Source organism: Siniperca chuatsi, linkage group LG4 (genome assembly GCF_020085105.1).
Source record: "Siniperca chuatsi isolate FFG_IHB_CAS linkage group LG4, ASM2008510v1, whole genome shotgun sequence".
Taxonomy (NCBI): domain Eukaryota; kingdom Metazoa; phylum Chordata; class Actinopteri; order Centrarchiformes; family Sinipercidae; genus Siniperca; species Siniperca chuatsi.
Genome location: NC_058045.1, coordinates 26,794,008 through 26,807,646, shown reverse-complemented (window position 1 = coordinate 26,807,646; position 13,639 = coordinate 26,794,008). Strand labels below are relative to the sequence as shown.

Sequence of the window (13,639 nt, the reverse complement as noted above, 5' to 3'; positions counted from 1 at the left end):
GCTCTTCCATGTGCCGTAAATCATTTAGTCTGATTTTACAGGAAATCGGACCTGGCATCAAGAATAACTATATAGAAAGAGCCAATCTTCTCGCTGATGGTCTCGTTTGCTTATGTAGGTCATATAGAGGCATCAGTATTAAACACAACTGTTGCTCATTTTGTTCTTTACCTTCTTTTTTTAATTGATTCTTGTGCTAATATCTTTTGTTGGATTTTTGACTCTTATATCTGGCTTTCTTCCTCTTCTCACCTTCGTTGCACAGTGATGTGTATGGTGGGGGGCTGGAGCTATCACCCTCTGCTGAATCATCTGGGTCCGAGGCTCCTCCTTCCTCTCCTGATAGGCTGAGGTTGTCCGGTGTGTTTTCCTCACCGCTGTCTAGATCCCCGAGGGAACCTGCAGGAGGAAGACGGGGGAAAAACAACTGAATCTGTACTTATATCGATCAAATCCACTGTATTCTGTTTGGACTTGATACCTGTAACATCTGAAAAACTGGACCTGATTCTGACGGAATTTGAAAAAAGAAGAAAAAAATAAAAATATTGCCATCTGGATGGATGAAGAGTTTAATTAAAGAAGACAATAGCAGATCAGAGCCACATTGCAGTTTGAATATTTATAGAATTATAGTAGAGTACCACCAAAAAAATAGAGCTCCATAAAGTACAGAACTCTAGAAATCTCTGTCTGCGGACACAATCACAGAATAATATTACTCGTTAAGTCTGCAGAAGGCAAGGATTTGAGTTTAATTGTCATCCCATGGGCCTTGAGTCTAAACGGACTGGTCCAGGAGAGGTAAAAATTAAAGGAAGTGAGATTGTTAAACAAGCTACTTATGATTGTATGTACTGTAGAAGGGAGGAAAAATACCCTTAAACACAATGATCCATTTTTTTTTTAACTGGACTCATTCAAAAACGGTTTCAAGAATTGGACACGCTGAACGGTCTAATCCAGAAGATTAATAGCAAGAAGCCAAGGGGGACCTTAAAGCCAAATTACAGTATACCTAAAAATGTAGCTAAAAGAGTATTAGTGCAGGGCTGATCTGTATCAATTACAGTTTCATAATCCCTGCTGACCATAGTAATTATACAGTACTTTTGATCTATTTTAGCCTGTTTGAAGATTACACCCCAAAAAATGTGAGTCAGTTAATATGGATTTAATGTGACTTTTTTGTCAAATTGCTTCATTAATAATACTCCTTCTATAAGATGGATACACCAGGCTGCTTTAATGGTACATTAAGAGCTCGAAGCCTTGAAATATACTGTCATATTTATTGGCTGTCTTTCTGTAACACTGAGTTATAGTTATTAGTGTTTCAAGGCTTGATGATTATAAAAGGCAGTTTCTATTATGTTCATCTGCATCAGATGACATGCCTCATTCTCAGTTCCCGAGACGATACCATGATATAATTATTAATTCAGGGTAACGATTTCATTTAAGAGGATTAGGGAGTGCTAGAGTGAAGCAGAAATGGTTAATATGCTGCAGACAGCCAAGGGAGAAAACAACTCACATACATAATGATGATGTAGTGTCAAGTCAAGGAGGGTGGGCACATTGTTTTAGAATAACTAAATCAGAGTAAAATTAATACCGAGAGAAAACCAGGATTTTTTTTTTTTTTTTTTCATTTTCCGCTTTTCTCCCCCAATCCAGACAGGTTGTAAATTAATTTTCATTAGGTTGTGTCGAACGAACAGAGGGATTGTTTCGGAGCTAAAGCCGTGACTGGGGGCGTATATATTTACAATACTGGAACAAAAGGAGTCTATAATCTATACAAAGCACACAACAATACCCATGAATGAAGAAGCTTGTAGAAAAAGGGAGAGGCAATTTTTCTAATTCTGTTAATTTCACTTCCAAAGCAATTAAAAGAGGCAGAGATAATGCTTGGAAACAATCGCCGGCTGACAAAGTGTTTCTGTCTTTGTAAATGAAACATCTTTAGGCTAATTTCAACTTCCACGCCTGCATGGTTCACTCTAATTTCAGATAAAATGAACACAGCTAGATTTGGACCTTCATAAAAAATGTTTTAAGAAAGAATAGAGAAAGAAAAAAAGCTAGATCCTGTACACAATATTTTTAGAATTCTACGTCGCCTGAGCTTTGCAAGATCTAATTTTCAGTATCTATAAGGACATTTTCATACAATTAATTTTCCTTTAATCATAATTGTACAAAGGCACTTCTCTGTATAAAATTCCAATTATATTTCCTGTTTAAAATGTAAGTTTGAATTATGATTTCTTTCCTCATTACAGCTCTGGTTTAATGAATCAATCACTGCATCACTGCTTTCAGACATCAAATGGTGCGGAAAAGTTTCGGCTCCACTTTCTCCCCTCTTTTATCCAAGGAGAAATATTCTCTTTCCCCTTCTCTTCCTGTCTCGGATAGTTGGCAAAAAGGATAGCTGGGCCTGTGTGATAAGTGCAGAGCATTCTACTTCATTTGCCAGTTTAAAAGTTAAAGCCTTATTAATTGTTATAGCGCGATATTCACAGGAAAATTGGACTGAACTCATTCAAGAGATGGAGAAATAATAAGAAGACATAGCCCACATGACATCAATTAAGTTGAGACTTATCCAACAGCACCACTGAACTTTCTAGGTTGTGAACTAAAGAAGGAGGATCTTTTTCATGAAGAAAAGCCTAAAGCTTAAATTTATTCATATTTCCAAACTTTTGGTTCTGGGATGAATAAAACTTCAGGAAATACTTCAAATCAGTTCCTGGACAGAGAAGGGCGATGTGCAAAACCTTTCCAGAGTCATTTATAGACAGAGAACTTGCAAACAGTGCCAACCAACAAATTCAGATTTGTTTGCTTGGATTGCTTAACATTTATCAAAGAGAATTCCAGAACAACACTTGCTCCTTCGCAAGTATACCAACTGAGGTGCACTGATACAGCTTTGACATCTGCCTCAAAGTATGGACAAAAATTACTCTAGAAGGTTAAAAGGAGATCCTACTGAATAAAGATGCTGTAGTGGAGTAAAGAGCACAGATGTGGTCAAGAGCAACTGAACTAAAACAGATTTAAAACCAAGAACACAGCTCATCAAGCCAGATGAGTTCCATTCAAAACAAGAATATAGTATATATATTCCAGACTAAAGCTGCAACAAATTACTATTTTCATCATTGATTAATCTATCACTTTTTTTATTAACCATTTGGTGTATAATTTGAGAACATAATGACAAATGCACATCTTGAGTTTCTAATGACCATGGTTCACTTACTTCAGTTTGATTATTTTGTCTAAGCAACAGTTAACAATAACAAATAGATTAAAATTATATGAAACTAGGGCTGAAATTTTTCAATACCGATGCCAATACAAAGTTTTGACGATTTTTGAGGAATATGAAAATCTTTTTCAACAAAAAAAACATTTTCATTTAGCAAAATAGGACAAACCACGCAATACTTTGTTGTTAAAAAGCAAATGTGCCTTAATAAATTAAATACATTTAAAAAATAAAAAAGCAAAGTTTCCTGAATTCCCGATTTAGATTAGGGACTATCTGATCAAATAATAGCCAAACAAGACCATAAATCTGATCTGAAACTTTCAATACCTGGTGGTTTTTAATACTAAATGCTACAGACACTCCTCAAAAAGTACTAATGTTCAAATAAAAATTTGTGAAGCATTAACCAACTAGTGTTTGGTGTCAATCAACTAGAGCAGAAACAAATTATTATAGTAATGGATTAGTCAATCCACAGAAAAATAATTGGTAACTATTAATCAGTCAAGGTAATTTTTATCCTAAAATCTGGTTCCAGCTTCACAATTGTGAGGATTTGCTGGTGTTCTTTGTCTTATGTGATAACAAACTGAATATCTTAAGTCTTGAACTGTTGATCGGACAAAACCAGCAAACTGATAACCATCATCTAGGCCGTTAGAAAATTGTGATGGCCATTTTTCACTATTTTCTTACATTTAATGGACCACACGTGAATCGATTATTTGAGACATCAAAGTAATTGTTAGTTGCAGCCCTAATGGACACATTTCGGTTGGTATTCCAAAAGTATTGAGGTTCGATAACCAGACCTAGGTGAGACCAAACTCAAGACCATAACCTGGATAACTGAGTTTGCAAAATTCCTCCGCTAACATTTTAAGGGAACACAAGACATTATTACGGTATTTCAGGCAAACACAGTTTTAAAATTAGGGACAAAATGATAGAGGAGTGATCTACAATTACTACTCCATGTTGACTGAGGAAAAATCCAGTCCACCACCAAAAGGAGACCAAGACAGATGTGGCACTACAGGAGTACTTGAGCTCCAGCGCAGAGACTGCAGCTGTCTGTCTTGGAGGCGCAAGGAGAGTCAGAACAAAGTGCTGCAGCTGATGAAGGCACCAAAGATACTGCTTTATTAACTCTCCGTCCACATCAAACCTGCAGCAAGCAGCTCGCTGATTAAACACAGAGACAACACACATCAAACCTGCATGCTCAACAAGCCTGATTAAACAGACCCAAGCCTCGCCGCTCTCGCGCTAATAACCCACCACACAAAAAATACATTTGATCTGAAAGCAAGAGAAGGACAGGAAGAGAGAGAGTGAGAGGCATACTTGTATCAGAAAATCACAGACTTGTGAAGAGAAACATCAAAAGAGGATATTTAGAGAAAGAAAGGAGGAGAGAATGGGAAGGAGAGGAGGATGTGTGAGCTCTCGAGAGAAACTAAGGTACCTGACACAGAGTCACGCACTGGAGAGGAGCCACTTATTGATCACAGTGAAGAGAATTACCCACCACTGAGGAAATACTTTTAATCAACCTTGCACTTTAAACATTTCCCTCAACGCTGCATAGGCTCTTATCACACCTCCATGGCCACATTCCCTTCCATCAACCCTCACACAAGAGGAACCATCCACACAGCCCATGATATCGATCCGTTATATTCAGCTTCAATAAAAATCAGCTTTTTCTCCTCAGCCTTTAGGATCGGAGCTGCTAACGACTGCCCATTGATTACTCTGGGGATGACAAACTCAAGCAAAGCAATAGATTTTTTCAACAGATCTGAAATCCCTGGGACTTACTGAACATACCACACATCTTCACATCTAATGTGATGATGATAAAGTTCTCAGGGGGGGTGCAATAGGTGACACGTAATGGTGGATGGTGTGAGGGTAAGGCCCAAGTATTAAAGGCCTTAAGGCTGATCAACCTCTATCAGTCCTCTGCAACGCCTCTTAGATGTTCTAAAACGAAGTAGTCATATTAGTCTCAGCGAAACCTGCATTGTGAATCTAAATGGAACAGGAGTTTTTTAAAATGTGACTTTGGTTGACATAGGATACACATTTTTTCACCAAATTAACTGAAAAATGAATATACAGTATGCTTCCATTGTACTTGAGAAGTGGAAAATCTCCAACGTTAACCGCACTAAGGATTCATCCAGGCATCTGAGCTTTATTTTATTTTATTTTTTTATCCCAGATTGACCAGATCTTACATTACTTGCTTCATCGGACCAACACTTAAAGATATTCAGTTTACAGTGATATGAAACAGAGAAAAGCAGCAGCTTCTCACATTTGAAAAGTTGTAACCAGCAAATGTTCGGCTTGTTTTTTCAATAAATTACTTTAACAATTAGACATTTTCTGTCGATCTGCTGATCAATTAATCAACTACTAGTTTAAGCACTATATCATAATCACTATATAGTAATGTATAAATTTGACCTACAGTAGATTTTCAAAATAAAAGTGATGACCAATCCCCAGAGCAGCTGGGCCGGGTGGTTGTTTTTCCTGTAGAGTAACTGTGTGTACACTGAAAGTCAGAAACAATTTCAGTTAGTTTTCATTACTATTGCGACCTTGAACTACTACCATAAAACTGTGAGCAACAGCATGGGTAATATGTGGAAAAAAGCACATACAAAAGTATATGCCTTGGTTGAATAAAAGAGAAAAAAGTTATTCAACATTTTTTACACTTTCGACTGCATTGTATTTCAAACAAGCAAGAACAGTAATAGCAATACTAATATCGCTACGAAAGATGATGATGACGATGAACTGTAGGGGTCTCCACTGAAATTCTGGCTTTGATGGTGCTACCCATTTCACTAATATATATTATCAATATATTCTGGAAACTGGGCAACAGTTGCATAACAAGAAGCAAAAGATGGAAGTGGAAAGATGGTGCTGAAGTAGAATATAATGCTGCAGCATCATTTTTCCTACCTTAAAGGAAAGAGCTGCACTTTAGCTGCTAAATAAGGAGGTTGCTAAGCAAATCAGGTATTTTAAAATAGGTATGAACACACTCAGCCAATCAGAAGAAAGGAGAACAACCGTACATTTTAGAATGATAAACAACAGACCACAGCGTACCACCGATTACTGTACCATTGTTCGAGAGCAAGCTTTCATCTATATTAAATGTCTCAATATCAATTTTTTTTACAACAACCGCACTTGAACGCTGGGTTTCATGTTCTAGTTGAAACAATTAGTCAATCAATAGATTAGTTGACCTACAGAAAATTACAGATCAGCCACTGTTTTGATAATTGATTAATAATTTAAGTCATTTTTTAAGCATAAATGGCAAACCTTACCTTGTTCCAGTCTCTCAATTGTGAGAATTTGCTGCTTTAATTTGTCTTATTACTTGTGATGGTAAGCTAAATACCTTTGGGTTTTGTTTCTATGCGAAGCAACCATTCAAAAGTGCCCAGATCTTTTTTTTTTTGGCACAGAGAAACATTTTAATTCCATGCCACAGCAGGTTGGCTGCCATGCCCGCAAGAAATAAAAAGTGCCCACCAACAGTGTGAAGAAATGGACAGGCTGACGAGAGAATTAAATATGCAGAAATAAAAGGGGAGCGCCCGGAGGAAAAAAGCAAAAGGTAGAAAATGTCCATCATAGCCATCAGTGAAATACATACTGTAAAGACTGACAACACAGCAATGATAAAGGAGTGAGCTGATGTCCTTGAACGCAGCAGGATACCATACATCAAAGGCCTGAAAATGCATGAACACAGTGTAAACATATAACACATTACAGCATGTTTTTGTAGGATTGATCAAGCTCGACATTTTGGACACTACGTACTAACAAACTGCAACATATTTAAGACCTTTAAAAGTCATTTCCTACAATTACTTCATTAATAATTCTTCAATTGATTGCATTCAAGACCTTTAAAGGCCTCGAGTTTAAAAGAATTCAAGGCATTTTAGACTTTTAGGACCCTGTTTTCTCAGCTCAGTGCTCGTCTCAATGAAAAAAAAATTCTCTCCATCTCCTCTCATCCCTCATCTCTCTCCATTCCAACCTGCAGTCTCTCCTTTATATTCTCGCTTCCTCCTCTCTTTCTGTCATTATCTCTCCATTCCTCATCCCCTCTTATCCCCCCACAACCACCACCACCGCTGCCGCCACCACCTCTTTCTTCTTCTCCGTCCCTTTTCAATATCACTCACGCTCTCTCTCTCTCTCTCTCTCTATCACCTTCCCTCCCTCTCTCTTTCTCTCCCTCCCCTCCTTCCCTTTTTTTTTCGTGAAAAAGCGTAGTGACTGGGAGCGTCACTCTGTGCGGATAGCTGGGAGCCGTTGGCGGTTATCGGCTCCTGCAGACTCTCTCTGCCGGTCTGATCTGTCTCCTCTTCATTAAGCAAATACGCCGACGTGGAAATGAAAACATAATAGCTATTTGATTTCCAGCGAGATATTTTGCATATTGGTTCGGAGCTGATAGCGGAATTTCATCAAGTCGTTTTTTTTCACTCCTTCTCTCTTCCCTCCCTCTCCCACCGCCACCACCACTGCCCCCCCACACACCACCACCACCCCACCCCCGCCCCACAACCACCTCCTCCCTCCTTCCCCTTCCCTCCATCCTCATGCTTTAAAAACTGAATTGCTGAGCTGGGCCGGCTTTCAGCGAGATTTCTTTACATTGCTGGGAAGAGAAAAAAAAGAGAGGGAGAGAGAGAAATCTAGTTCCCCAGGAAGACTACTTAACCGATTAAATATCCCCCTATTCCCATCTTTTTTTCTCCCTCTCCCTTTTTGATAACAAGGAAGAAAATTTAAAGAATTCACTGTGCTTTAGGTTGACTACACTAATCTGAGATAGGAGTGAGAAAATTAACTCCTTAATGAGCAGAGCCGTCTCCCTAATAAAGGTCCTGGGGAGACGGCGGCGTGGGACACTGGCTGAACCTTGGGAGAGAGACATAGAAGGAGAGATAGACAGCGATAAAGCCAGGCAGCAGATGGAAGAATGAAGTGTAATGCAGGGGTAACAATTAGTTTCCCTCTTTTTCCTATGAGGAGATATTTGCTTCTTTGGTAGAAAGATAACAGCGATAACGGCCCTATAGCACCACATGCCCACAGTGCCTTGCATCAGCGCTGGTTGTACGGATGGTCCAGTGGCGGGGTATCCTTCATGCCTCCCGGAGAGAAAAGCTAGCCCTGGAGAAGAGGATCAGCAGCCTCTTCACAGCGGCCTATCTGATAGGCCGGCACATCTCAGGAGGACTATTCACCGGCCTGAGTCCACTGAAATAAATCTCCCTGCTGCTGCTTTCCATGTTGGACACCATGTAGCCTCGGTCCTGATAGCAGTCCCGCTGTGTTACTGCTGTAGCCTGGCAAATAGGCTACTATACACACTCACACATACAGTGGACTAGACACACACACACCTTTGTCAAAGGGTTCTGAGGTGAGGAAACTGGTTCTATAATTATACCTATAATATCTCTATAATTCTTCAGTTTAATTTTCTAAAAATGTCAGTCATTTCCTAAAACAGCTGGGCACTGTAGGTTTTAGCATGTTACTCAAACAGGAGGAAATGTATTGGGGACGGATCAATACCCATTTGGAGTATTTACAACATTCTCAAATTCCTAAAACGTGAGGATGTGAATATATGTTTTCTTTTTTAGCATCTAACTAAAGACAAAGTAACAAAACCTCAAGACATGCCTTGAACTCTGTTAAGTTGTGATGGCTGATGGTCAATACTTACGTTATTCTACAATTAATCAAATTATCAAATAAATTTAGTATCAGCCAATACTGGGATTTGTTGGGTTTCTGTAAATAACATTATAAAGCGTACAGTCTAGACCTGCTCTATAGGAAAAGTACAATGAGATAACTTCTGTTATGAATTGGCGCTATATAAATAAAATTGAATTGAATTGATAGAGAGTTTTAAAAATCTGATAACAATAAATTGGCCAATATTCTTCTTTTTTTTCTTTTACATTTTATTGTTGAAAAATACACTTGTCAGTGCTCTCTGCAGGACAACCAATGTAATGCAGACACGGTTTCTAAATAACCTCAAACATATCTTTAGCATTTCTACACTGATATTTCTTGCCGACACAGAGTACCAATCTGATATGAGTGCCCTCTTTTTCCCAAAAATAATAATCTGTATACTTCAATGTGTGGATTGGGATCATTTTTATGTAAAGTAGCATGTAGTCATGTGGTGCTAATATTTAGTTGGCGGCCCACAATAACGTTTATGTCGTTATTATCGCTTTTAGTATTATTTCTTTCTTTTCTTTTTTAATGTTGCTTCACTTGTAAACACAGTACAGTGGTCTCCGTGGGTTTCCCCTGTATAATCAGTAGACGCCCCCAGTTTGGAGAAGCAGACTGGAGTACCAGCACGGAAGCTAAGCAATGCACTGCTGTGGATCTGGGCAGCAACAAAATGTTTTTTAGCCACCTAAAAAAGTCATATATCCGTTATATCCATATATGCTCCCTTTAAAGCCACCAGATCCCACTGACAAAAACCTTAATTTTATGTTGCAGAACACGGGAGTTGCTGGCTGCCTCGATCAGTTAGTTTGTTTGTGTTATTGTGTGACTTTGGTGTTTTAACATGTCAGTTGCTGCGGCTCGACGCAGCGGTAGACAAGCAACTCTTGTGTTCTGCGATGTAAAATTACTGTTCTTCTTTAATAATTACATTTAAGGTATCTGTTTCAAATAACGTTTCTGTTTTGTACATTTAAAAAAAAGGACATCAGATAATATGCCGTAATCAGATTTTTTAAACTCTCAAATATCGATATTGGTATCAGAAGAATTCCTGTATCATTCAACTCCACATTATATTAGCCATTTCAGAGGGTGAGAGAGAATGGTTGGGGAAAATCCAAAGGAAAATTGTTTAATGCTCCTTGAAATGGTTCCATTTAGCACTATGAATAAGTTAGAATGGGTCTATTTAAAATCTTTCTAGGATTTCTTCAAGGAACAACATCAATTAATACAAAATGATCATGGTACCATTGAGGAACGGAACAACGCATGATGTTTCAACAACAGTGTGACTAAAACTGAACCATATGACTGACATACTGCAATAACATTTGGAGATGCTCCATTTCAGAAGATTTCATCACCGTTGATAGAGGGATCCTATCAAGCTCATCTGACTTATACAAAGTCACCTCTCTCCATCTCTGAACTGTTCTGTCTCTCATCTTTGTTTTTGTATAGCTCACTGCGACTGATTTTAGCTGCACTTTGTACACAGTTCCCATGTAATGGAGGATTGTCCTCCAAGCACTGCACTTTGGAGTGAGGTATGAAGCAACATGATAAATACTGTACACCAATCAATGGACAAATGTGAGAGAATAAGATGGATTTGGTGTTAATCATTAATATCTGACTGATAAGTTAATAAGGATGGGGTTTTTCAAGTTTCAAAATCAAGTATCCACCTTTTTATTTATCACTATATCACTGAAGTGTCTCATTCATTTCCTGCATGAGGTGTAGTGTGGAGACACCTCGTGATGTGTTGGATCAAGTCTTTCCTCTGGTATTCTGTTTCACAACCGTTTCTCCTCTGGCAGCACTTCAGACGCACTCACCCTGACAGACTGTTTCATGTTCCTCAAGGACGCCTCACTCCTACATACATCACAGAGGAACAGCAGTCTACAGTTTAAATACAGTGAAGTGAGTGGTGTGTTCCTCTGAAAATCTAATGAAAAGTGAACGTGTGTGCATCATGATGAGAAAGTAAGGGAATGACAGTGTGTATGTTCCACATTGACATTTCTCAAAAGAAAAACTACCAGCTTTCATGTCACAGATAAATAAATTAGGTAAATTAAATTCGATCAAACTCTTCACTTCTTCCCATGTTATGTTATTGCCACGATGGCACCAGCTACCCATGTTTCACATTAACCTGCATGTTCAGTGAGCTTGTCAGACTCAGCTGGGTAGCATCATACTGACAGGCTCTATGCCTACTATCTGCCCAGCAACACCTAGTTTGCCCAGGAACTGGGAAGTACATCTAATACAGTACGCAACATTTTTTGCTTCAGTATATCCCATGACCCAAATACATACAGTGTGATAAGTCTAATGCAGTGTAATTACATCTTGCCACTTGTGGAATATGAATTCAAAAGGTGCCAGCTTCAGGAAAGCTTCTACAGCTGTCAGTTGGTGACTGATATTATCTGAGGGAAAATCATTGGTATGGCAAACTGAAATAAGACCCTCTCAAATCACCCTCTGTTAAGGAGCATTATGATTTTTCAGTAAGCTATAGAAACACCTGACAAGGAACAGTGGCAAAGATAAAAAGCTGTGTGTTGACATTTTCAACTCACAAACATGCCAACTCAATACATCAGGGACTATATGCAATTGCTTCAGTGGCTTTTCTTTACAGCAAGAATTACGACCCATGGGCAACTGTTTAGTTGACACCTTTCAAATAATGAACCATGACCCCAAAAACCAATCACTTTGTGTACCATTACATCCCTTTTATGCATGGAGTCTACTATAATATAAAGCGTTAAGACTGGAGAAGATGGATTGACTGACAATAGACTGATTAAATTAATTTCTCGCACCAAGAAAACCACAACACTTCTGACTTCTTGAAATTAATTTAAGATACATTGTCTGTTTCTGTTACAGAACCCCAAAATCCCGACATCTTCTCCCAGCTGATGTTTTTTCATAGTTGATAATTCAAGTTCAATCTCATTCAACAGGAAAATGCTATATTTAACTGTATGGAAGACCAGATTCTTAAACCTTTTCAGCACATTTGAGGTCCTAAAATTCTTATGACCCACAGCATTTAGAAAATCTGTTGTCTTGTAAAATTGACTGTGGTTTATTTTTATTTTTGTCTTTTATTTTCAAGGGAATAGAGGGAGCTCATATACATGGATCACATATAACTTATGTTTAAACATATTCACTTGTTTTAAATACATGAAAATCAATAGCTATGACTCCATCTGCATATCAAGCCCCCCCCGCAATGGGTCCCAACCCCAAGGCTGAGAAACTCAGATTCAAGGCCATAAATATAAATATAGATGAAATCATTTCAGAATATGGTATGAACTTTCTAAAACTTTCCAAATCTTGCAGCCACCCTGTGCATAGTATGATGTGTTTGTATAATTTACAGTACAAATTAATCTGTACCTGCTCCTCTTAACAGGTTATACCCAAACACACACACAAACACGCACACACACAAAGACAAACATACAACCGCTAAAAAAATGGAGGGGTGACACCAAATATTCTTTTTAATGAGCTGGTAATGATAAAAAGGTAAGGAGAAAAGGGGGTAAGAACAGGTGGTTTTTCAAAAAAAAGAGAGAGTTTGGAGGAGGAGTTTAGAGGGAGGGAGATAGAGAGCAGTTACCATGCAGCCTGAGCTGAGACCCTGGACTATTGAAGCCAGGCATGCAGACGAGAAAGCCAGCCGATAAGCCCGGCTGATAAAAGATAGAGAATAGCAGCAGATTTGAACTTTCCCACCGTCCTAAGATCCACAGAGGGAGGAGGAGTTGATTCAACTACTTATTGAATCCCTTACTATCTACAGCCACCCCCTCCCAAAACCCAACAGCCAGGCAAGGCCAACACACACACACACAGAATTCTCAGCAATGTTTCCCATTAATTACCTAGACTGTGGTGGCCCGCCACGGCCTAATTTGTCCCGCCACAGTTTCATAATGAACTGAAAATATTTTACATAATAGCATAAAAACGCTCTGTTTTGCGCCGTTGCTTCAGCAAAGCATCTCTCACTGCCAGTCAGTCAGCCCCTCTCCCCCACGCTGTACACTCTCACACACAAACACAGGGGACGGCAGAGCAAAGACTGTCTGTGCTTCATTCTTACTAAATTTCATTCAGTATTTTGATGTCAGGAGTATTAGGCTATTTATTTTACTGACGATTTAGATTTGGTTCCAGTGACATATTACTGAGTGTATATAGTGACTTTTCTGTTGTAAACTTTACTGTTGCTGCTCTGGAAACAACATTTAATTATATTTAAAATATAAATCAATTCTAATCCTGTTCTGAATTCATTCTTTTTTTTTTAATAATAATTAAAAAAATCCCAATTCTTTAGTAATGAAAAAGCACCGGTAAGAGTATTGATAAAGAACTGGGCCGATAAGAGTATGGCTAAGATGAAGATAATGATACACACACACACACACACACACACACACACCTCACCCCCCCACCCCCCACAGC

General features: G+C 38.6%; 1 protein-coding gene across 4 annotated transcripts in view; it reads right to left on the bottom strand.

Annotated features, from left to right (window-relative positions):
* Positions 1-13,639, bottom strand: part of zfpm1 (zinc finger protein, FOG family member 1) — a 69,406-nt gene that overhangs the window by 18,403 nt on the left and 37,364 nt on the right. For 3 of the 4 annotated variants that reach the window (XM_044192343.1, XM_044192344.1, XM_044192345.1), the window contains exon 2: positions 253-399. The exons of the other annotated variant lie outside the window; for it this stretch is intronic. In XM_044192343.1, coding sequence (XP_044048278.1) covers positions 253-399 — 147 coding nt within the window. The remainder of the gene's footprint in view (positions 1-252; positions 400-13,639) is intronic. 4 annotated transcript variants of the gene reach the window in all.